This window comes from Ictidomys tridecemlineatus, chromosome 3 (assembly GCF_052094955.1).
Source record: "Ictidomys tridecemlineatus isolate mIctTri1 chromosome 3, mIctTri1.hap1, whole genome shotgun sequence".
In the NCBI taxonomy this organism is placed as follows: domain Eukaryota; kingdom Metazoa; phylum Chordata; class Mammalia; order Rodentia; family Sciuridae; genus Ictidomys; species Ictidomys tridecemlineatus.
In genome coordinates, this window is record NC_135479.1 from 74757648 (window position 1) to 74783270 (window position 25623).

At 40.0% G+C, this 25623-nt stretch overlaps 1 protein-coding gene across 2 annotated transcripts in view; it reads left to right on the top strand.

Annotated features, from left to right (window-relative positions):
- Positions 1 to 15711: 15711 nt before the first annotated feature.
- Positions 15712 to 25623, top strand: part of Arih2 (ariadne RBR E3 ubiquitin protein ligase 2) — a 64092-nt gene continuing 54180 nt past the window's right edge. Inside the window, exons 1-3 of one of the 2 annotated variants that reach the window (XM_005326891.5) lie at positions 15712 to 15883; positions 20579 to 20640; positions 23165 to 23517. In XM_005326891.5, the coding sequence (XP_005326948.1) occupies positions 23263 to 23517 (255 nt within the window). In that variant the 5' untranslated portion in view covers positions 15712 to 15883; positions 20579 to 20640; positions 23165 to 23262. Of the gene's footprint in view, positions 15884 to 20578; positions 20641 to 23164; positions 23518 to 25623 lie in introns of those variants that run through there. The other variant, XM_078043178.1, reaches the window with a different exon arrangement.

Here is a 25623-nt window from a genome sequence, read left to right on the forward strand (position 1 = left end):
TCAGGGAGGTCCAGAGGCCCATAGTGGCAGCTGATGGGTGACTGGACAAGGCACACATAGGATAGGTATGATGCTAGGGTAACAATAAAAACAGTGAATTATTACATTTTTGTAAACAATTAGCACAAAAATATTTCACCCCGTCTCTAAAACCATGAAGACAGTAACTCATAGAAGGGAAAAACAGATTGTGTTTATCTGTAGGTTTATCCTAACCTACAGATTAGGAGGATTTGGAGTCTATTAGATCAGGCTCAAATTGACTCAGGACAAACTTGATTCTAGTGTCCTTTGTGATCATTTTTATTAGGCACTCCCACACAAGAACTCTTCCTTTATAGCCTCCAGCTTTACTTGCTTTTGGTAGAGCTTGTTAGCATAATTGCAGCCATCTTCCTTTTCCCAACCCCTACTTTGTAAATACTGTTCTTATTCCCAAGAAATAGAAAGTAGAGAGATAAAACCTACTGGCCTGGAGACATGCTGGTCTCTCATTGTTCTCTCCTTGAGAAATAGTAGACAATTTACCGGCCCCTGAGATGGGGACATATTGGTTTTCCTGTTCTCTCCTTGAGAAAATAAAGGGACATGCTGGTTTCCCTGTTCCCCCTTTGAGAGATAGGAAAACTTTCCCAAGAAACAAATCTTGCCTTCCACAAGAACACGGGATGCCTACTATGTCAGTCAAGACTAAACCCACCCCTAGCACGCCATGATTCTAGCCTATAAAAGGTAATATTCAAGGGGAGTTGCTGCTGCTGTCCCTCTCTTTTTGCAGAGCAGCCTTGTCAGGCTCCTGACAATAAACCTGCCTCTTATCCCAGGTGTGTGTGTGATTAGTCCTGTGCCACTTTTCTTTCAGGGCTGACACTAGCGTAGATCTTAAGTAACATTTTAAAAAGTTGTCTTTTCTTTTAAATGTCTGTGTATGACTGTGCTTTGGTCATACTCTCCTGCCAGGTGTTTAAGACCAAGTTGGTCAAAATTAACCTTGTTCTTATCTACTCTTAGGGTCAGCTAAAAATCCTCAGAGATCATTCTGAAGAACATACGAGAAGACTCTTGGCTCCTTAAGCCTTCCTCTACCTGTTCTGCCATCTGCCAGGATGGGTCAAAGACTGGCTGACCACATGTGGCTTACTTTTGAAGCATCAGACATTTCCCTTTCCAGTGAACCTCCTCTTTGCAGAACGTGCACTGCTTGGCTTCCTGTTCTGTAGGGGAGATCTGGAGACTTACTGGAGTTACAGAGCCCTTGGAGGCATCCTGTCATTCTCAGGGTCCTGGCTGTCCTTAGAGGAAAAGGGCCAAAATATTGACTGCTTTTTCCTAGGTCATTTTACTTCCTTGACTTTGGTCTCCAAGTTTTTGGTTTTAAATATCCAGCAGATGGGCTTGGGGTTGTAGCTCAGTGGTAGAACATTTGTCTTACACCTGTGAGACACTAGGTTCTATCCCCAGCACCACAAAAATATAAAATGAAGGTATTGTCTCCATCTCAACTAAAAAAAAAATTATAAATAAATAAGTAAATATTCAGTAAGTGGGTTTCACCATGTTGTTTGTTTGTTTGTTTTGTTTTTGGTACCAGAAATTGAACCCAGAGGATCTTAACCACTGAGTCACATCCCCAGCCCTTTTTTTATGTTTCATCAATTTTTATATGTTTTAATATTTTGTAGTTGTAGATGGACACAATACCTTTATTTTATTCATTTTTAAATTTTTTATTCTAATTAGTTACACATGATAGTAGAATGAATTTTGACAAATTGTATACAAATGGAGCATTACTTTTCATTCCTCTGGCTGTACATTGTACTGAGTTATACCAATAAGATAATCATACATGTATATAATGTAATAATGTCTCATTCCTTCCCATCCCCACTGCCTCACCCCTCCCCTCACTCTCCTCTACACAATCCAAAATTCTTTCATTCTTTCCTACCACCCCTTATTCGTGTGTGTGTGTGTGTGTGTGTGTGTGTATTTTATACATACACAAGAACTCTACCACTGAGCCATAACCCCTGCTCTTATATTTTACTTAGAGACAGGGTCTCTCTGAGTTGCTTAGAGCCTCACTAAGTTGCTGAGGATGGCTTTGAACTCAGTCTCCCAAGCCACTGGGATTACAGGAGTGTGCCACCACACCCAGCTCGCAGGTCCTAAAGTGGGAATAACAGGTTATAATTTAAATATCTGTAATTCTACAGTTGTCTCTTTCATTTAATTGGGATCAGTATTAGAACTGGAAGCCAGCAAAATATCCTATCTGTTCTGTAGGTGATGGCTTACTGTCTTAAATTAGCTCAGGTTGTTCTATTACAAGTAATACTTCTGCAAAACACTTATAGGTAACAGTTATAAAATTTTACAAGGAAATACAAATGAACACTAATGTATCTTTGGTGTCTATTTAGCCTATTTTTAAAAATTGTTTTTGTAGTTGTAGATGGACACAATGCATTTATTTTATTAGTTTATTTTTATGTGGTGCTGAGGATAGAACTCAGTGCCTCACTCATGCTACGCAAACGCTCTGCTGCTGAGCTACAGCCCCAGCCTGAGATCTGTGTTTATTAACTTATTTACATACAATTTTGTTTTTTTTTAATACACACACACACATATATACACATACTTAGTTGTGGATGAACCTTTATTTTTTTTATTTATTTGTATGGAAAGCTGAGAATCAAACCCAGTGCTCACACATGGTAAGCACTCTACCCCAGCCCTACAAGTTTACTTTTTTTTTAGTTGTCCAATGACCTTTATTTTATTTATTTGTATCTGGTGCTGAGAATCAAACCCAGTGCCTCACACATGCTAGGCAAGTGCTTTACCACTGAGCTACAACTGGACTTTTACTGGGCTAGTGTTGTGGCTCAGTGAGCACTTGCCTAGCAAGTGTGAGGCACTGGGTTGGAGCCTCAACATCATATAAAAATAAATAAATAAAATAAAAATATTGTGTCCATCTATAACTAAAACAAAACACACACATACACACACACACACATACACACACATTAAAAAACACACACACTTTTACCAACCTAACTACCTTTTACAATTTACCTAAACTTTTTTTTTTTTTTTTTTTTTTTTTTTGGTGGGGTATACCAGGAATTGAACTCAGGACACTCTGACTACTGAGCCACATCCCAGCCCTATTTTATATTACTGAGTTCCTTAGTGCATCACCATTGCTGAGACTGGCTTTGAATTCTCAATCCTACTGTCTCAGCCTCTCTGATTACAAAGCCACCGTGCAGGCTATGTAAACCTTTACTTAAATATCACTAGGTGTGGTGGTGCACGTCTGTAATCCCAGCTTCTCAAGAGGCTGAGACAGGAGGATCACGAGTTCAAAGGTAGCCACAGCAATTTATTGAGGTGCTAAGCAACTCAGTGAGAACCTGTACCCCCCCCAAAGTTTTATATTATATCTCCTGTTATTTTGAGATCACAGAAATCTTTACAACAAAAAAATTTATCTTTTAAACACAACTTTAAATAAATTTAATGCTAGCCTACTTTGGAGCCATCCTAACATGGAGGATAAGAGGAAGAGCTTAAATTGGGTGAGGCTGGCCTTTCTAAAAATCTTAAAAAGTCTTATTTCTTAAAAAGTCTTATTTCTGCCAATCCATGAGCAAGGTAAATCCTTCCATCTTCTAAGGTCTTCTTCTATTTCTTTCTTCAGGGTTCTGTAGTTTTCATTGTATAGATCTTTCACCTCTTTTATTAGGTTGATTCCCAGGTACTTTATTTTATTTTTTTTTTTTGAGGATATTGTGAATGGAGTAGTTGTCCTCATTTCCAATTCAGAGAATTTGTCACTGATATACAGGAATGCCTTTGATTTATTGGTATTAATTTTATTTTATTTATTTTTTAAATATTTATTTATTTTTTAGTTTTCAGTGTTTGTATGTGGTGCTGAGGATCGAACCCGGGCTGCACACATGCCAGGCGAGTGCACTACTGCTTGAGCCACATCCCCAGCCCTATATTGGTATTAATTTTATATCCTGCCACTTTGATGAATTCATTTACTAGTTCTAGAAGTTTCTTGGTTGAATTTTTTGGGTCTGCTAGGTATAAGATCATGTCATCGGCAAATAGTGCTAGTTTAAGTTCTTCTTTTCCTATATTTATGCCTTTAATTTTTTTCGTCTGTCTAATTGCTCTGGCTAGTGTTTCAAGAACTATGTTGAATAGAAGTGGTGAGAGAGGGCATCCCTGTCTTGTTCCAGATTTTAAAGGGAATGCCTTCAATTTTTCTCCATTTAGAATGATGCTGGCCTGAGGCTTAGGGTATATAACTTTTACCATGTTGAGATAATTTCCTGTTTTCCCTAATTTTCCTAGAGTTTTGAACATAAAGGGATGCTGTATTTTGTTGAATGCTTTTTCAGCATCTATCGAGATGATCATATGGTTCTTATCTTTAAGTCTATTGATGTGGTGAATTACATTTATTGATTTCCGTATATTGATCCGGCCTTGCATCCCAGGGATGAATCCCACTTGGTCATGGTGCACGATTTTTTTATGTTTTTGTATCATATTTGCCAGAATTTTATTGAGGATTTTTGCATCTAAATTCATTAGGGATATTGATCTGACGTTTTCTTTCTTTGAAGTGTCTTTATCTGGTTTTGGAATCAGTCAGGGTGATGTTGGTCTCATAGAATGAATTTGGAAGTACTCCTTCTTTTTCTATCTCTTGCAATAGATTGTAGAGTATTGGTATTAGTTCTTCTTTAAAGTTCTTATAAAACTCTGCTGTATATCCGCCCGGTCCTGGGTTTTTCTTGGTTGGTAGTCTTTTGATGGCTTCTTCTATTTCCTCACTTGATATTGGTCTGTTTAGGTTCTTTATATCATCCTGACTCAATCTGGGTAGCTCATATGCCTTAAGGAATTTATCAATGCCTTCACTATCCTCTATTTTATTAGAGGATAGGGTTTCAAAGTAATTTCTAATTATCTTCTGTATTTCTGAAGTGTCAGTTGTGATGTTACCTTTTTCATCCCATAAGCTGGTAATTTGGGTTCTCTCTCTTCTTCTCTTCGTTAGCATGGCTAGTAGTCTATCAATCTTATTTATTTTTTCAAAGAACCAACTTTCAGTTTTCTCAATTTTTCCGATTGTTTCTATTTCATTGATTTCAGCTCTGATTTTAATTATTTCTTGCCTTCTACTGTATTTGCTGCTGATTTGTTCTTCTTTTTCTAAGGCTTCAAAGTGTAGTGTGAGGTCATTTTTAAGATGGCCGTATTACCAAAAGCACTTTACAGATTCAATGCAATTCCCATCAAAATCCCAATGACATCCCTTGCAGAAATAGAAAAAGCAATCATGAAATTCATCTGGAAAAATAAGAGACTCAGAATAGCTAAAGTAATTCTAAGCAGGAAGAGTGAAATTGGTGGTATCGCGATACCAGATTTTAAACTATACTATAGAGCAATAGTAACAAAAACAGCATGGTCCTGGCACCAAAACAGGCTGGTAGACCAATGGTACAAAATAGAGGACACAGAGACAAATCCACAAAATTACAACTACCTTATATTAGACAAAGGTGCTAAAACCATGCAATGGAGAAAGGATAGCATCTTCAATAAATGGTTCTGGGAGAACTGGAAATCCATATGCAACAAAATGAAATTGAATCCCTTTCTCTCACCATGCACAAAAGTCAACTCAAAATGGATCAAGGAGCTAGGAATCAGACCAGAGACTCTGCATCTAATAGAAGATAAAGTTGGCCCTAATCTTCATCACGTGGGGGCAGGCCCCAAATTTCTTAATAAGACACCTATAGCACAAGAATTAAAACCAAGAATCAACAAATGGGATGAATTCAAACTAAAAAGTTTTTTTCTCAGCAAGAGAAATAATATGTGAGGTGAACAGGGAGCCTACATCCTGGGAACAATTTTTTACCCCTCAAACATCAGATAGAGCTCTAATCTCTACAGTATACAAAGAACTCAAAAAGTTAAACAACAAAAAAGCAAATAACCCAATCAACAAATGGGCCAAGGACTTGAACAGAAACTTCTTAGAAGAGTATATACAATCAATCAACAAATACAAGAAAAAATGCTCACCGTCTCTAGCAATCAGAGAAATGCAAATTAAAACTACTCTAAGATACCATCTCACTCCAGTAAGAATGGCAGCCATTATGAAGTCAAACAACAATAAGTGCTGGCGAGGATGGGGGGCGGGGAAGGTACACTCATACATTGCTGGTGGGACTGCAAATTGGTGCAGCCAATTTGGAAAGCAGTATGGAGATTCCTTGGAAAGCTGGGAATGGAACCACCATTTGACCTAGCTATTCCCCTTCTTGGACTATACCCAAAAGACCTAAAAAGAGCATACTACAGGGACACAGCCACATCAATGTTTATAGCAGCACAATTCACAATAGCTAGAATGTGGAACCAACCTAGATGCCCTTCAATAGATGAATGGATTAAAAAAATGTGGCATCTATACACAATGGAAAATTACTCAGCACTAAAAAATAACAAGATCATGGCATTTGCAGACAAATGAATGGCATTAGAGAAGATTATACTAAGTGAAGTTAGCCAATCCCTTAAAAACAAATGCCGAATGTCTTCTCTGATATAAGGGGGGTAACTCAAAATGGGATAAGGAAGAAGAGCATGAGAAGAAGACTACCACTAAATAGTGAAGAGAGGTGGGAGGGAAAAAACAAACCCTAATTCATTTAAGACTTAGTTTCCCTAAGTAATAATACCTAACAGGCGCACACACACACAAAAATTTTTTTTTGATACTGGGAATTCAACCCAGGGGTGCTTAACCACTGAGCCATATCCCCAGCCCTTTTTTACCACCACACTTGGCAAGAAAATTACCTTAATAGATAAAAGCAGATTGATATTTCAGACTTTGCTTCATATCAGTACATTAAAATTGTAATAACCTTGCCAATTATAGTCAATTTAATCAAATAAATAAACTTTTTGAGATTTACCTTCCACTAACCTTTTGCAACTTACTTAGACATTCTACAACTTGTTTACATCCTTAGTTTTGTCCTCTTTTTTATATTGGACTTTAGCATAAGAATATTTTCCCATCCAGTAACATTTATTTTATCATCTAATTTTCTGTAGTAAAATATATTTCCATACCTATAGCTTTCTTATATTTTTTTTCTAGTTTCAGATCCTTTCTTAAATTCATATTTTAAAACAATCCTTATGGGGCTAAGGATGTGGCTCAAGAGGTAGCGTGCTTACCCTGGCATGTGTGCGGCCCGGGGTTTGATCTTCAGCACCACATACAAACAAAGATATTGTGTCCGCCAAAAACTTAAAAATAAATATTAAAAAATTCTCACTCTCTCTCTCTCTCGAAAAAAAATAAAACAATCCTTATGAATGTTATCTGTGCATTTAATTTACATAACAAATTTCATCCCATGAGAAGGTCAGAAAATCTGGCACATACAAAATTGCATCTTAATCTTTTTTCTCTCAGGCTGCATTCTAGGTGTTGAAGCACAGGATATTTTTTAACCTGATGTATATCTCTTATCATTATGACAGTGCCATCAAATTTAAGTGAGATACCCATTGCTATTTATATCTAGAGTCTCCTTTTGGGCCTTTTTGTTATACTAGGCATATTGATATTCAATGGAGCAGGCCCTTTCCATCCTTCTCTTTCAGCTTTCTAGAAGATCCCTTTGCAGAGGCTGCCAACAAAATACAGGTTAGTTTTAGTTTCTGTTTTTTTTTCTTTTTTCTTTTCTGAATGCAATTGTTTATCCTGCCGGTCTCCCCATGCACTTAGTTTTTTGGGATACTATTAAAACAAGAATGACACAAGCCTGTAATCCCACAGGCTCAGTAGGCTGAGGCAGGAGAATATCAAGTTCAAAGCCATCCTCAGCAAAAGCAAAGCACTAAGAAAATTAGTGAGACTCTGTCTCTAAATGAAATACAAAATAGGGATAAGAATATGGCTTAGTGGTCAAGTGCCCCTGAGTTCAATACCTGGTACCCGAAAAAAAAAAACTGTTTTGCCCCAGTGATGGATATCCCCTTGCCATATGGGGTGTCCTGTCAGATTTTAAAAGGAGAGTCCATTCTTGTCCTCCAGGTTGTAAACTAACAGTGCTGGAACCTACTGCCATGTCCTCTGTAGCCAGTAGTCTTCCACCCACTATGGGTAGAAGGGGCTGGAAGGCAGGGCAGAGGCCAGAATCTCTTTGTCCATTTTTCTAACTCCAGGCAGCTTTCCTGGGATTTTTTCCCCCCCAGTCTAGGGCTGGTATATTTTTTGTTTTGTTTTGTTTTGTTTATACCAGGGATTGAACCCAGGTATGCTTCACCACTGAGACACATCCTCAGCCCTTTTAAAATTTTATTTAGAGACTGGGTCTTGCTAAATTGCTTAGGGCCCCACTAAACTGAGGGCTGATATTCTTGACCCACATCAAGATTATCTGTGGCTGCCTAAGATCAGGCTGAGAAACAGTACTGGGACTGTCAGCACTGGGTTGAAATGATTTAAACCTTTTGTTTAATCCTTTCTTCTGGTGTCCTGCTATCCTTGCACCCTATATGCAGTGCCTTTTTTCACCCTTCAACTTAGTTTCTGACTGTTCAGACTCCTTATCATGAAACTACAGAAATTCCTGTACACACAGAATTTCTTCCTCATATTTTACTTCTGACAGACCAACAACAAGTGCAAGATTGTGTAATAAAACCATTCAAAGGCCAGATTGTGTTACAGTAAAATATTTTTCTCTTAGATAGGCTTATACCTATCCATGGCCCATTCAGCTGAGATCTTTCTTCTCAAGAGACAACTAAAAGATCAACATAGCAGGCTGGGGTTGTAGCTTAATGGTAGAGTACTTCCCTAGCATTTGTGAGGCACTAGGTTTGATTCTTAGCACTGCATATAAATAAATTAGTGGGGCTGGGGATGTGGCTCAAGCGGTATCGCGCTTGCCTGGCATGTGTGCGGCCCGGGTTCGATCCTCAGCACCACATACCAACAAAGATGTTGTGTCCGCCGAGAACTAAAAAATAAATATTAAAAAAAATTCTCTCTCTCTCTCTCTCTCTCCCCCCCCCCCCCGCTCTCTCACTCTCTCTTTAAAAAAAAAAAAAGATTCATGGATGTTTCATGAACTTTTGGCCTAAGTAAACAAGATAGACAGCGGTAACAAGCCAGGAAATACTGTGAGAGTGACAAATTTAGGAATAAGTTTGAGAAATTTATTTGGAACAAGTTAAATTTGAGTGTCAATATGATCTCCAAATGAGGGTGTTGAGTGGACAATTGAATATATTGAGTGTGACAATCAGGGAATTAATTAGGACTAGAAATGAATATTTGGAAGTCAACAGTGTATGGGAAGAACTAAGGCAAAGAAATTGTATGAGATCAATAGAGCATGGGTTTAGAGGATGGAGCCCACCTACTGTCATATGCAGTACTGGCCACAGAGGTAATTTCATCCTTACTTGAATTATTCAACTAATTTCTGCATCTCGTGCTAGACCAAAGCTCCCTGACTAATAGTACTATGGTTGCCTTTCCTCACCATTAATGACATGATACCTGGCCTTTAGCCAAGTGGAAAAAAAAAAGAGGCATTTTTAAAAATGTGATCTGGGGCTGGGGATGTGGCTCAAGCAGTAGCACGCTCGCCTGGCATGCGTGCGGCCCGGGTTCAATCCTCAGCACCACATACAAACAAAGATGTTGTGTCCGCCAAGAAGTAAAAAATAAATATTGAAATTCTCTCTCTTAAAAAAATAAATAAATAAAAATGTGATCTGATACTATCCATTACAATGTAAAATGAGCATAGCAGTTGGCTCACCAAATCCATTTCTAGGATAAAAGCCCCAGATTTTCACAATTATGCAAATATATGTACATATAAAAATATTCACTGAAACACTATAAATGTGAAAAATTGGAATGAGGATATCTGCGACAGAAGTGTGCTCAAATAGATGACCTCATTTTTTTTTTTTTCTGGTACTGAGGATAAAAACCAGGGATGCTTCACAACTGAGCTATATCCCCAGCCCCTTTCCATTTTTATCTTGAGATAGGGGTCTCACTAAATTTCTAAGGCTGGTCTCAAATTTTTGCTCCTCCAGCCTTAGCCTCCTGAGTAGTTGGGATTACGAATGTATGTCATCACACCCTGCTTCAAATAGATAATATATCCATAAAATGATATGCAGAAAAAGGACACAATACTGTGGAAAGAGTCAGATGGCCAGTGTTAGAAATCTTAGCTTGGGTCTGGGCATGTGGCTCAAGCGGTAGCGCGTTCCCCTGACATGGGTGCAGCCCGGGTTTGATCCTCAGCACCACATACAAACAAAGACGTTGTGTCTGCCGAAAACTAAAATGTAAATAAAATATTTAAAAAAAAAAAAAAGAAAAGAAATCTTAGCTTGACCACTTTCTCTTTTCTTTTTTTCTTTTGGCAGGGTGACAGGAACTGGTGATTGAACCCAGGGTTACTGTACTGCTGAACTACTTCTCTAGCACTTTTTTGTTTATTATTTATTTATTTATTGCTGTGTGGGCAAGTAGTCTACCACTGAGCTACATCCCCAGTTGTCATGAACTGCACAACAGTTAATTCAGGAAACTGGACAAGGGGTGATGGGGATTAGGAAAAAAACAGACACACAAATAGAAAAAGCTGAGACCAAGTGGGTACTACACTCTGATGGAGTACAATGACACAGAGTCAGCTCAGCACATTTATTATGTAGATTATATCATTAAAAAGGATTTATTGTGGCTGGGGATGTGGCTCAGGCGGTGGCGCACTCGCCTGGCATGCGTGCGGCCCAGGTTCAATCCTCAGCACCACATACAAACAAAAATGTTGTGTCCGCCAATAACTAAAAAATAAATATTAAAAAAAAATTCTCTCTCTCTCTCTCTCTCTCTCTCTCTCCCTCTCTCACTCTCTTTAAAAAAAAAAAAAGGATTTATTGTGAGCAAGTTTCTTCAAAGCCTCAAAGTGAAGGACAAACTTTTGTGCATCCTAGTTATAATTATCAGCTTGCACCCATAACTCTCTACCCCCTGGGCAGCTAATGTTTGAACCCAAGGTTATGAACTAATAAAATTCTGTGGCTGGCACAAAATCTCCCTTTGAACAGGGTGTCACCATAACAAATGGGCAATCTTCAATTAGGGCCTTTGCTCTTGAGAAATTCCCAAGGGAAGTATAGCTTCTGTCTCTGGACAGTTCAAGGACCATAATTCATTTGTTGCTCTCGACATCCAGTCTTTTTCTTTTTCTTTTCTTTCTTTCTTTCTTTTCTTTTTTTTTTTTTCCTGAGACAGAGTCTCTCTGGATTGCTCAGGAGGACCTCAACTTGTGATTGTCCTGCTCATTCTCACAAGTAGATAGGATTACAATTGAGTATCACCATAAGACATTTACATGCTTTTCTTAGTGATGGTGTTAACTCCAGTGAGGGTTGGGCTACATTTATTCCATGAACCAAAGGGACTCTTGTAAACTCTTGATAGAAATAATGCTTTGTGGGGCTGGGGATGTGGCTCAAGCAGTAGCACGCTCGCGTCGCACGCGTGCGGCCCGGGTTCGATCCTCAGCACCACATACAAACAAAGATGTTGTGTCCGCCCATAACTTAAATAAATAAATATTTAAAAAAAAAAAAAGAAAGAATGCTTTGTGATTTTGAAGGCTAGGTCAGAAGGTCAAAATAGCTCCTACCTGGCTTTCAGTTTTCTTGGGGGGAGGAGTACTGGAAATTTAACCTAAGGGCAATTTACTGCTGAGATATATCAGCAACCCTTTTTTTTTTCGGGGGTACCAGCAATTGAACCCAGGGCACTTAGCCACTGAGCCACATCCTCAGCCCTTTTTATATTTTTGAGACAGGGTCTTGCTATATTGCTCAGGGCCTCCCTTAGATGCTGAGGTTGGCCTTGAACTTGCAATCCTCCCTTCTCAGCCTCCCAAACCACGGGGATTTACAGGCACACATCACCATACCTGGCTTGGCTTTCTCAAGACAATTGTCCTTGGATGTCATTACTGTTATCAGGAAGCAAAGGCCACATAGAGAGATTATATGCATATATGTTCTGCCTGACAATTCCAGTGAGAACCCTAGATGTCAGTTACTATAGACCACCAGATAGATGAGTAAACAACTCTCCCTATGACTCCAGTCCACACCCAGAGTATTCTTGCTGAGGATCCAGCAAGATCCTCAACTTGGTATAGCTGAGATAAACCATCTCCACTGAGGCCTGTCTGGATTATTGTTCAAAAGAACCATGAGAGGGCTAGGGTTGTAGCTCAGTGGTAGAGCACTTGCCTAGCACGTGTGAGGCACTGGGTTCAATCCTCAGCAGGGCATACAAATAAATAAAGATATTATGTCCATCTACAACTAAAAAAAAAAAAAAAAAGAAGAAGAAGAAACCATGAGAGACTTTCTTTTCTTCTTCTTTCTTCCTTTCTGGTACCTGGAATTGAATCCAGGGACACTTTATCATGGAGCTACATCCCAGCCCTTTTTTAAATTTTGAGACAGGTTCTCACTTTGGTTGCTTAGGTGCCGAAGTCTGGCTTGGCACAAATCAGGAGCCACTTGTCAAAAAGAAACTAACTTTATTTTTAGAACTACAAACGCCAAACAAAACAGCTCCAGGGAAAAACCCTCAGAGCCCAACTGCCACCACCGGCTTCCACAAGCCTCTCTCCCCCACACCAGCCTCTCAACCTCCCACAATCCTCCTCCTCTTGAGGCTGATTGGCTGGGTTGCGTGGGCAGAGCCAAAGAAGTCACCCAATGAGCAGCTCCGTGGAGGAGCCAATCAGCTAGATGTTGCTGGGGCAGCTGTGAGCCAATCATCAGCTGGCAGTCTGAAGGGCAGGGAAACAGCCCAATGAACATCACCGCAGAGGAGCCAATCAGCTAGATGTTGCTGGGGCAGTCTGAAGCTTGCTGGCAGCTGGAAGTTTGCTGGGGCCCCTTTGGCTGTGGCTCTCAACACTTAGGGCCTCACTAAATTGCTGTGGCTGTCTTTGAACTTACAATCCTCCTGCCTCAGACTTCTGAGTCACTGGGATTACAGGTGTATGCCACAATGTCTGCTTATATTTATTTATTTTATATGCATTTGTATTTTGAAAATGGAGTTTCTTACAAATGGCTTTGTATCCTATTCTTATCACTTAAAGAGTATTTTGCAAACATCTTTCCATGCCAATAAATTGCCTCAGAACAGTTTTTTGTTTGGTGATGCTGATGATTAAATCCAGAGCCTCACAAGTGCTAAGCACACTCTCTCTCTTTCTCTCTCTCTCTCTCTCTCTATATATATATATATATATTTTTTTTTTTTTTTGGCACCGGGATTGAACTCAGGGACATTTGACCACCGAGCCACATCCCACCCCTACTTTGTATTTTTATTAGAGACAGTTTCTCACTGAGTTTCTTAGTGCCTTGCTATTGCTGAAGCTGGCTTTGAACTCGAAATTCTCTTGTCTCAGCCTCCTGAGTCACTGGGATTACAGGTGTATGCACCACACCCTGCAGAACAACATAATTTTTAACAGCTTTCTTCACTGTATTTTCTTTGTGTGGCACTGAGGAGTGAACCCAGGAGTACTTTACTACTGAGCTACATCCCTACCCCTTGGTTTTCTGTACCTTATCCACATCTGATTCAACTGCAGACCCAAAATATCAACCCCCACATTATGTCTATACAAACTTTTTTCCTAAGCAAGGGTATAAAAACTATTTATATATCATTTTAATTGAATTAGGTATTCTAAGCAATCCAAAATATATGGGAGAATGTGAATAAATGTATATGTGCATATATAAATACTGTGCCAATTTATTTAATAGACTCAAACATCCTTAGATTTTTGGTACCATGTCCTGGATACAATTTCAACCCTTCTCTCCTGAAAGTACTGTGGAAGGACTGTACATAGGATTCCAATATTCTGTATATGTATGCACTTGATACTTAGCGTCTTCATTCTGTATTTTGCAAATGCAGGAATTTTTTTTTTTTCTTTTTGGTGCTGGGAATTGCTAAGGTACCAAGGGTACCTTACCACTGAGCTATATTCTGTTTTAGTCAACTTTTTTCATGGCTGTAACTAAAAGACTCTGATCATAACAGTTGTAGAGGAGAAAAAGTTTATTTGAGGGCTTATTGTTTCAGAGCTCTCAGTCCATAGATAGCTGACTCCATTCCTCAGAACTCGAGGTGAGGCAGAGCATCATGGCAGAAGAGTATGGTAGAGAAGAGTGGCTCACATAATGATAAGTAAGGAGAGAGAGAGAGAGAGAGAGAGAGAGAGAGAGAGAGAGAGAGAGAGAGAGAGAGTCTCCATTTTCCAAATACAAATATATACCCCAAAACTTTGACCCCAATGCCCCAGTCACAGCCCCCTGCCTTCAATTGCCATTCAGTTAATCCCATCAGATGATTAATTCATGTCTTCTCTAAACCTTCTTGCATTATTTCACACATGAATTTTTTTGGGACACTTCACATCCAAACTACAACAATCCCCAACCCTTTATATCTCATTTTATTTTGTTTTGAGACAGAGTCTTACTAAATTGCTGAGGCTGGCCTTGAACTTGAGATCTTCCTGCCTCAGCTTCCCCAGTAGCTGGGATCACAAGTGCCACCATACCTGGAAGTTCAGGAATTCTTCTTCTTCTTTTTTTTTTTTTAGTTGTAGATGGACACTTTATTTATTTATTTGGGTACTGGGGATTGAGTTCAGGAGTAGTCGACCATTGAGCCACATCCCCAGTCCTATTTTGTATTTTATTAGAGAAAGATCTTACTGAGTTGCTTAGTGCCTTGCTTTTGCTGAGGCTGGCTTTGAACTCTTGATCCTTCTGACTCAGCCTCCCTAGCCGCTGGGATTACAGGCGTACGCACCCGGTAAACCGCAATCTTATACAGCGAGTGGAAGCCGGAAAACCGCATAATCCATTCATGGCGGGAAAGCTGAAGCCTGCAGCTGCATTGCGGCTCCCAGGCCACCTAGCAAACTTCTTTGGAGAAAAGACAGCTCCCCCTGTCTGTTCAGCTCCCCTCCGGTCAGAGAGCTGCTGGGAAACCAATGATCTTTTATCCACGCTATGGATACCAAGGTGTGAGAATAAACAGTGGAATCAGCAGCCAGTCCAAAAAAAAAAAAAAAAAAAGATGGATAAGGGATGGGGTTGTAGCTTGAGGCACTGGGTTTGATCCTTAACACCGCATAAAAAAACTAAACACCTAGTTCACCTAGCACTTGCAAGGCCCTGGGTTCGATCCTCAACACCACATAAAAACAAATAAGTGAAAAATAAAGGTTTGCGTTCAACTACAAGTTATTAAAAAAAAAACAAAGGCTAGATGTCCATCTACAACTATTAAAAAATTAAGAAATAAAAAGCGATGATATAAAAAATATCTCGACCATCTTTTCGAACTTCTGGGCAGTGGGCAGTGTAGCGGTATCTTGACCCCAGTCCAGTAAAAAGCAAGTTTCCAAGAAAGCAGCCCCTGGGGGAACCCTTGCCTGCCGGGCGTAGCTACCCGGGCGACCGCGCGGCGACCCCGACCGGAAGTGACGCCAGTGCACTGAATACTTCCGGAGCTGCGGGGACGACTCCGCCAGAGGAAGCGGCGCGGGCCGGACCGGCGTCGGCCCGTAGCTTCCGCTGCTACTTGCACCTCAGTGTGTTGGTGTGGTCCGCCTGACCTGGTCTGGCCCGCTCGTGCTCTGCATCCGCGAATCCGCGGCTCCGGGTAAGTGCGCGACTTGAGTTGAGGCCTTGTTTACCCTGACTAGCCGGTGTGTGTGTGGGGGGGGGGTGGAGTGTTTCGCGCGCCTCCCGGACCGGGCAGGGCTCCGCCTTCACCGCCGCCTTCGAGGCCCCCGGCGCCCACAGCCTACCGTACGTGGTTCCAGGGTCTCTGCCGCTTGAGAGGGACGGCAAGGGCCGGTGAGCCAGAGTTTCTCTGGCTTTCCTTCTCATGCAGTTTTTCGAGTCGCAGAGAGATCCGAGGCCAGCGCCTCTGAGCGGCAGGCGCTGGCACGTCTGGGCGCTCTCAGCCAGGCGCTCGAGGCTCTCCACTCGAGTCATTTTTGGGAGTTCTGGTAGTGGTGTCCGCGCGGTTTGTTAACGCCTGTTCTCTGAAGGGTCTCCCGCCAGCGCGTGAACTCGTTGTCCGCGCGGGTGTCCAGTTGACCGCACCTCTGGAATAATATACAACTAGGAATTGCGTGTCCACCTTGCCTGAGGCTGCTGGGTTACCCTCGAGAGAGGGAAACGTGTTCTCTTATGACTTCGCCTTAGTATTGATTGTTATTATGTCCCATAGAACTTTCTGTCACAATGGTATGTTCTGTACATTTGCTGTTCAGTATGGTAGCAACTAGTCACACGTGGCCATTGAATGTTTGGTATGTGGCCGGTTAGACTGGGAAACTAAACTTTACATTTTACCTTTTAAGTTAAGTTTGAAAAACCGGACTACCTTATGAGACAGGACAGATGGAATGAAGAGTTTTGAAACTAAGTTCCTTGTTCATATTTTTGTGCCCAAACTGTTTTCTTTGGAAATGTTGTTAGTAATGACCTGTGCTAGATAATCATTTCTAAAGTAAACGTCCGTCAGTCTTGCCAAACGTCTTTTTGTTATTGTGAACTTTGAGAAATCTTCAGTTTGGACGCTTTTCCGTGTGTGACCAGGCCTGGTGAGTGAGCCTAGGGTGGGTGGCAGATCGATGAAAATATGACTTTGGCTGGGGGAAAAATGGTTTTAATTACTCCGTATTTAACATCCAAATGAAGTCGAAGCATTGCCATCAGTTTTGTTATAAAGGGAATAATAAGGCAGGTACAGTGATGTACACCTATTATCCCAGCTATTGGGGAGGTTGAGGCAGGAACACAAGTTGGAGATATGCCTCTGCAATTGAGTGAGACACTATCTCAAAATGAAAAATGGAGAGGACAGGAGATATAGCTCAGTGGTAGACCACCATGGGTTCAATCCCCAGTATGGGGGTGGAATACTGACCTCTTTGAGCAGGGTCAGCACTGATACTGAACTTTGAAAAAAATAAAATTTTTGTTTTTGTTCTTTGGCACTGGGAATTTAACTCAGAGGCACTCAACCACTGAGCCACATCCCCAACCCTGTTTTTTGTGTTTTATTTAGAGACAGGATCTCACTGAGTTGCTTAATGCCTCACTAAGTTGCTGAGGCTGGCTTTGATCCTCCTGTCTCAGCCTCTTGAGCCCCTGGGATTTCAGGTGTGCGCCACTGCACCCAGCATGAAAATAATAAAAATTAATTATTATTTACTTTTTTGACAGTATGGAGATTGAATCCAGGGATACTCTATTATCAAGTTATTTTCCCAACCTTTTTTATTTTTTATTTTAGGATAGGGTTTGCTAAGCTGCCCATATTGGCCTTGAACTTGCAATTCTCCTGCCTCAGCCACCCAAGATGCTGGGATCACAGGCATGTGCCACTCCAGTTGACCAACTTTTAATTTAAATCTGGACCTAGAATACCCACAAAGTAGAATTAAAGTTCTTTTTTCCCCACAATTCTTGAATATTTGGTTGATAAGAAGCCTCTGGTCAACCTCTTAAGCACAGATCTTGAGAATTAATTAAAAAAAATTGAAAGCACATTCTTTTGTTGGTGTTATCCCAGAGGCTCTTCCTGTAGCTTTCTATCGGGCTCTGTGGGAAGGTGATAGCTAGTTATGAATCCCCATAGACCATGGGTCTAATGGAATACTGATGTTGTGTTCTGCTTTTTGTCAGTGGTGTGATCCTGGGCAAGTAAATTACTTAACCTTTATAGACTGTAGCATACTCATTGGTAGGAAGGGGAAAATAATGCACTTTGGCTGGAATGGTGGTACATGCCTATAATCTCAGCAACTAAGTAGGCTGAGGCAGGAGGATTGCAAGGTCAAGGCCAGCCTCAGCAAATAAGCGAGGCCAAAAATAAAAAGGGCTGAATTGTGGCTCAGGGGTTGAATACTTCTGGGTCAATCCCAGGTCCCCCCCCCCCCCCCCCCCCGCCAAAAAAAAGCCACTTTATAGGATTATGAAGATTAAGACTGTTCTGTTGTTATCATTTTTGACAGGGTTGAACTCAGGGGTGCTCTACCACTGAGCTACCCCCAGCATAACACTCACTCACATAAGCACACACACACATTGGTACTGGAGTTCGAAACCAGGGCCACTTAACCACTGAGCCACATCCCCAGCCCTTTTAAAATATTTTAGAGCCAGGGTCTCACTGAGTTGTTTAGGGCCTCACTAAGTTGCTGAGACTGGCTTTGAATTTGTAATCCTCCTGCCTCAGCTTTCCAAGCCGCTGGGTACAGGCATATACTACTGAGACTGGCTTTGAATTTGTAATCCTGCCTCAGCCTCCCAAGCTGTTGGGTACAGGCATGTACCACTGCTCCTGGCTACAATAATTTTTTGAGAGGGTCTCCATAAATTGCTGAGGCTGGCTTGAACTTTCACACCTCCTGCCTCAGCCTCACTGGGATTACCTGTACGCACTACTATGCCCAGCTAATGAGACCTATTGTTTGGTTTTTTTGGTGTGTTTGTTTTGTTTTTTTTGTTTTTTAGTATTGGGGATTTAACCCAGGAGCGCTTAACCACTGAGCTACATCCCAGCCCTTTTTATTTTTTATTTTCAGAAACGGTCTCTCTAAGTTGCTTAGGGCCTTGCTATATTGCTGAGGTTGGTCTTAGACTTGTGATTTCCTGCCTCATCTCCTGAAGTGCTTGGATGATAGACATGTGCCACCATCGTCTATTGGTAATAATGATTTTTTTCTTGTAAATGGTAGCAATATTCACATTAAACTTGCCCAGTAAGTAATATCTTATGTAAAAATACAGATAAAGACGCTTTGAAAAATCAATTCCTCCATTCTTCCCCCCCTCCTCCCCATACTGGGTATTGAATCCAGGGCACTTTACCACTGAGCTACTTCTCCAGCAGTTTTTATTTTGAGAGAGGATCTTGCTCACTAAACTGCTGAAGTTGGCCTTGAACTTTGCCATCCTGCCTCTACCTCCTAAATTGCTGGGATTATATGTGTGAGCCACTATGCCCAGTTTTCATTATTTTGAAAATAATCTATAGTTATTGTTCAGACTTAGATTTTTCACTTAGCTTATATTTTCCTTTCTATATCTGAAGTATTTCTCTGGAAGTTATAGACCTGGTTTTTTACAAATTTTTTTTCTTTCTTTTTTTTAAGATGTTCATGGACCTTTATTTTATTCACTGAGAATCAAACTCAGTGCCTCACACTTGCTAGGCAAACACTCTCCCACTGAGCCACAATCCCAACCCCTTTTCATGAAAATCTAAAGAATAAAAGCAACTGACATTAAATTTCTTATTGAATAAGCAGGTAGTACTTACTAGTCTCTTAAGAAAGCCAGATGTCCCAGGAGGAGTAAGTCAGAAGAGAAATGGGAGATGGATATTAATATTGCCTATTGGGCGTCCTATTGGGCACATTTTTATTTGAGTATTAACTTTTTCATGAGTAAAGTGAGATCTGAGGGCTGGGGATGTGGCTCAAGCGGTAGCGCGCTCGCCTGGCTGCCCGGGTTCGATCCTCAGCACCACAAACAACGATGTTGTGTCCGCCGAGAAATGGAAAATACATATTAAAAAATTCTCTCTCTCTCTCTCTCTCTCTCTCTCTCTCTCTCTCTCTCTCTCTCACTCTTTCTAAAAAAAAAAAAAGTGAGATCTGAAATATTACCAGTATTCTGTGTTAATTAGCACAGCAATGGTAACTTTATAGTAGTCCAAGTCAGTTACAAATTTTTTTGTCAACCTCTGTGTAACATTCGGAATTGAAATAGTGGTATTTAAGGGCTGGGGATGTGGCTCAAGTGATAGCGCGCTCGCATGGCATGCACGCGGCCCAGGTTCGATCCTCAGCACCACATACAAACAAAAGATGTTGTGTCCGCCAAATACTAAAAAATTTTAAAAAAATAGTGGTATTTAAGATAGGGACTGTGAAGATTGGAGTACAGAAATAAGGAAGTAGGCTTTCAAACTGGGGAAGGGGAATTGGGAAGCATTTCTATCACTAGTACCCCAAGTTAAATTATAACACTGTTAGCTTTGAATGTTTTCTCTTTTTAGAAGATAATGTAATTCTTGTAAGTATGATATATGAGTTTTTTGGGGGGGAACCTAAAAGAAGATAGTAGTTTCTCTGGTCCCTTGTTTTTTTTCTGTTCATTTATTTTATGGTGCTGGGAATTGAACTCAGGGCCTCATACTTGATAGTAGATGCTCTACCACTGAGCTATATCCCCAGCCTATACTTGTCTTTTTAGATCTTTGCTTTCGAAAAAATAAATTTGTAAAAGCAGGTACTAGTTTTAAAAATATAAATATTCTGTGTTTTCATTTTAGATGGAAATCATATGACAAAATATTTGGGTGACAACTGCCTGAAGGGTCTTCAAAAATTACAGGTATTTTTAAATTAAAGATTAACATTATTGTAGAGGGAAAAAAATACCATGTATAAGTTCAGTTGTAATTAGGAGATTCTACAAAATTTGTTAAAAGCTAAACTGCAAACATCATTTTGCTGCCTTGTGTGTATTTTTTCTTTTATTTTTTTCAAAGTGGTACTTTTATTAGTGTATTATAATTATTCATAATTTCGAGGTTCATTTTGAAAAAAATCATTCTTGCATGGATTTTTTTTTTTTTTTTTTTTTTTGGTGGTACTGGGGATTGATTCAGGACTTTGTGCATGTGAGATAAGCACTATACTAACTGAACTATATCCTCAGCCCCATGCATGGAATTTTATTTGCTCCATTTCACTGCTTGGTGCCCCACCATGAGCCTATTTATTTATTTGTTTGCTTGTTTTGGTGGTGTATGTTAGGAATTAAACATACTACCTCATGTGTGCTAGGCAGATGCTCTACCACTGAGCTATATTTCCAGCTTTTCCCAGTCGTTTTTACTTTTCATTTTGGGACAAGGTCTTGCTAAATTGTCCAGGCTTGCCTTGGAATCATTCTGCCTCAGCTTCCCAAATTGCTGGCATTATAGGCGTGCACAATTGTGCCTGGCTTGATTTGTTTTTTTTTACTACCTCCCCTTCTCTCTCCATTTTTAAATCTAAACACTAGTTGATTTTTTTTTGTTGTTGAAAGTCATCACTTGAAATAGTATTTGTTGGGCTGCGTTTGATTATCAGCACTGCATACAAATAATTAAAATAAGGGCTCATTGACAACTAAAAAAAATAAGTATTTAAAAAAAAGAAAAGAAATATTATTTATGGAGAGAAGTTAGTATTTCCTTGAGTAGAAGTTAACATTTGTGACTGATTTGCTTTCTCAACTAGTGTTCTTTTTTCATTTACATATAACTGAGTAACATTTTGATCTGTGAAGATTTTTCAATGGCTGGTTGGATTTAAACTCTTGTTTCTTCATCCAATATAGATTATGATTTTTCCTAACCTTGATCCTGATAGGCAGAATATGTGCAGTTTTTTCTTCACTATTGAATCACTTACTTTTCTTTCTCAGTACCTCTTTAAAGCTTCAGCAGACTTTTTTTTTTCATACTGCTTTTTTTTTTTGAGAGAGAGAACTTTTTAATATTTTTTTTTTTTTTTAGTTTTCGGCAGACACAACATCTTTGTTTGTATGTGGTGCTGAGGATCGAACCCAGGCCTCACACATGCCAGGCGAGCGCGCTACTGCTTGAGCCACATCCCTAGCCCTTCAGCAGACTCTTGTTTGAGATGGTCTTGCAAAGTTGCTGAGGGCCTCTGTAAATTGCTGAGGCTGGCCTCAAACTTATGATCCTCCTGCTTCATCCTCTGGAGTAGCTTAGATTATAGGTGTGTGTGACCACATCTGGCTACTCACAGAACTCTTTTTTTTTTTTAAATATTTTTTTAGTTGTAGATGGACACAGTATCTTTATTTTATTTATTTATTTTTATATGATTCTAAGGATCGAACCCAGTGCCTCATGTGCAAGGCAAGCGTTCTGTCACTGAGCCACAGTCCCAGTCCCTCAGCAGAGCTGAAGAGCTATGTGGTTTTTATTTTTCTTCTTTTCATTTTTTTTTGCTTTTTTTTTTAAAGAGAGAGTGAGAGAGGGGAGAGAGAGAGAGAGAATTTTTAATATTTATTTTTTAATTCTCGGCGGACACAACATCTTTGCTGGCATGTGGTGCTGAGGATTGAACCCGGGACGCACGCATGCCAGGCGAGCGCGCTACTGCTTGAGCCACATCCCCAGCCCTCTTTTTTTTTTTTTTTTAACCAGGGATTGAACCCAGGGGTGGTTAACCATTGAGTCACATCCCCAACCCTTTTTTTTTATTTTGAGACAGGGCCTTGGGAAGTTGCTGAGGCTGTCATTGAACTTGATATTCTTATGCCTCAGCTTCCTCAGTCCCTGGGTTTGCAGGTGTGTGCCACTATGTCCTGTTTATTTTTCTTTTCTAACTGTGCACCTATTTTCCAGTCATCTGAGATGGATGTTTGTGAAAAAATATTTTCTTTCCCTTATATTATACCAGGAAGGAACTGTCTCCCTAATTACATACTATCTGTGCCACCATTCACTGGGACATGCTTAGCAAAATTTTAAACGTTGATAGCTAAACCTTTAGATTATCTCTTTATGCAATCAGCTGAAAGAATATGCTGCTTCTTTAAGGACTTTGGCAAGAAGGGCAATTCCATTAGAATTTGACTTCCTGATATGGGATAGAAAGCCCTGCCCTTTTGTGCCAGGCCCTTGTGGTTTCATTACCAGCTTCTTTTGCTTCTAGAGGGAGGGTTTCCCTTTGATAAGCTTGAGTCAGGGAGATGATGGTAAAGAGTCCTCATATGAAACTTAAGTTAGAATATGCCATATTGGGCATAGGGCCAAAGCTATGGCATTTTGATTTTTTAATTTTTTTTGTTTTAATTTCTCATGGGGAAAGTAATATTTCTTTTTTTCCTTTTTTAGAAGACAAAAACACTAATGCATTTGAGAAAGCGGTAAAGTTTGGGGGGAGGGAGAGAAAGCAACTCCTTTCCTGACCTGCAACTTGACTGGATGCTAAGATGTCTGTGGACATGAATAGCCAGGGGTCTGACAGCAATGAAGAGGACTATGACCCAAATTGTGAGGAGGAGGAGGAGGAAGAGGAAGAGGACCCTGGGGACATAGAGGATTATTATGTGGGAGTAGCCAGCGACGTGGAGCAGCAAGGGGCTGATGCCTTTGATCCTGAGGAGTACCAGTTTACTTGCTTGACATATAAGGAGTCTGAGGGTGCCCTCAACGAGCACATGACCAGCTTAGCTTCTGTCCTAAAGGTGAGTAATGTCAATTCCAAGTGTACTCTCTTCTGTTAAATCTAAGATGAGCTGTTGTTAACTAATGTCTCTTTTAGACTGATTGAATGACCTTGTAGTTTGAAACTAAATTTAAGTATATGTTGCATCATCTGGTTATTTTGTTACATTTACTTGTTTTCTGATATGTGCATGTCCTGAGATTCCCAGATTATTAAGAATTAGAAAGGAGGGGTAGAAAGGTTTTAAAAAGATCAGAACTATGGTGGTAGCAAAATTGTATAACTGGGTGTTTCAGAATGTGATTCTTATGAGTAGATAAGCATCAGAATTACCATCTTTTTTTTTTATTAATTTTTTTGTGGTACAGGGGATTGAAACCAGGAATGCTCCACTAATTGAGTTATATTCCCAGCTTTTTTTTTTTTTTTTCCTTTCTCTTTCTCTCCCTTGAGACAGGGTTCACTAAATGGCTTAACCTGGCCTCAAATTTGCAATCTTTCTGCCTTCAACTCCTGAGTTGCTGGGATTACAGATGTACACCATTTGTTGTACCCAGCTACCATCCTCTGTGTAACACTGTTTGTTAGTGTCTTGAGAATATTGGCAACCTTTGGGTTTGCTCTAAATAATCAGTGCCTTTGGGTTAATGAACTCACTGGTTTTGTATACTGATGACTACTATCTGATATTGAAAGGGATTTAAGCAACAACAGTAAGAATAAAGTAGGTTTGTATTTAAATTGATTTGGAGGGGCATTAGTATTGACATTTTGAAGAATGAACAAAGTTGGTTATTCCAGCGAGGATTATATTTTCTTGGCACTTAACATAGCATACATTTGGATCTCTTGCACCTCAGGCCAGTTATTGTTGCCAGTGTTTTTTATAGTTATTTAGAGTTTGCCAGCTTGTTTCCTTCTCTAACATTGGCCATCATGTGAATGGCGGAACATTTCTCTTACTTCATTGTTTTCACTGATCTTCCTTCACCAACTATTATGTGGAGATTGTTGTCTGATCAAATTTGAAGCTTAGAAGGGCACAGTGGCATGCTTTCAGTCAAATAAATTTTCTTCTTTGTGTTTAAGTGGAAATATCTAAAATGTGCTGTGTATGATTTGTGTAAAAGTTGTTTTATTTACTAGTTTTAAGAAATTTTTTCCTCAGTAATCAGCAAAGGTAAATACCTTGGATTTAGTTAATTAAGGCATTGTTAGCAACTGACTGGGAGCTGAAAACAGCTTTTTTTTTTTTTAATGTGTGATTCATTTCTAGAAATGATTGCAAGATGTCCTCTCTTTAACTTAGCAGAAAACTGATGAATAGAGCCCTTGGAGATACTCTGGGTCTGGAGTTTTTGTCCCATGATTATAGCAAAGATGCTGGGCTCCGCTTTTGGAGGGCATTTCCCTAGTAGAGAAAGGCATTAGGTTTCTTCTTTTCTCACCATGTACACTTCTCCTTTTTGTTCAAGTAGTTTCTTTGCTTTAAACATACTGTGAGATTATATACAATATTGGTATTTAAAATTGGAAAAGGAATTGGAGAGTTTGTGGATGTACATTGGATAGTGTCATTTGACCAAGGTCAATAGGAGTCTCCCATTTTATGCACAGTTATTGTTTGTCAAGATCTCTGCACTGGACATAGTGGTGCACTCTTGTAATCCCAGAAAGTCAGGAGGCTAGGTAACAGGATCATAAGTTCTAGCCTCAGCAATTTAGGAAGACTCTGTCTCAGAATAAAAAATAAAAAGGGCTGAGTATGTGGCATAGTGGTTGAGTGCCTCTGGGTTCAATCCCCAGTACTGCCCCTTCCCCCTCTCCAAAAATCTCTGTGCCGACTTTTCTGGCCTACTTGAAACATCTGAGGGGCCCCAAGCACCTGTCCTTCCTCCTCCTCTTCCTCTTCTTTCTTCTTTTGTGGTAAAATAAACATAACATAAAATTTACTATTTTATGTTTCTCTTTCTTGTGATATGGTCAGGCCCCTCCAAAGCCTTCCCTTCACCTCCTCACCTTTTCATGCCCTTAGGACTTCTTCAGAGTCTAGCTTCTACTTTTCCCTAAGTCAGGCTACTTGAGACCTTGAGGTCACAGTGGTCAGGGCCCTCCTTTGGTCTAT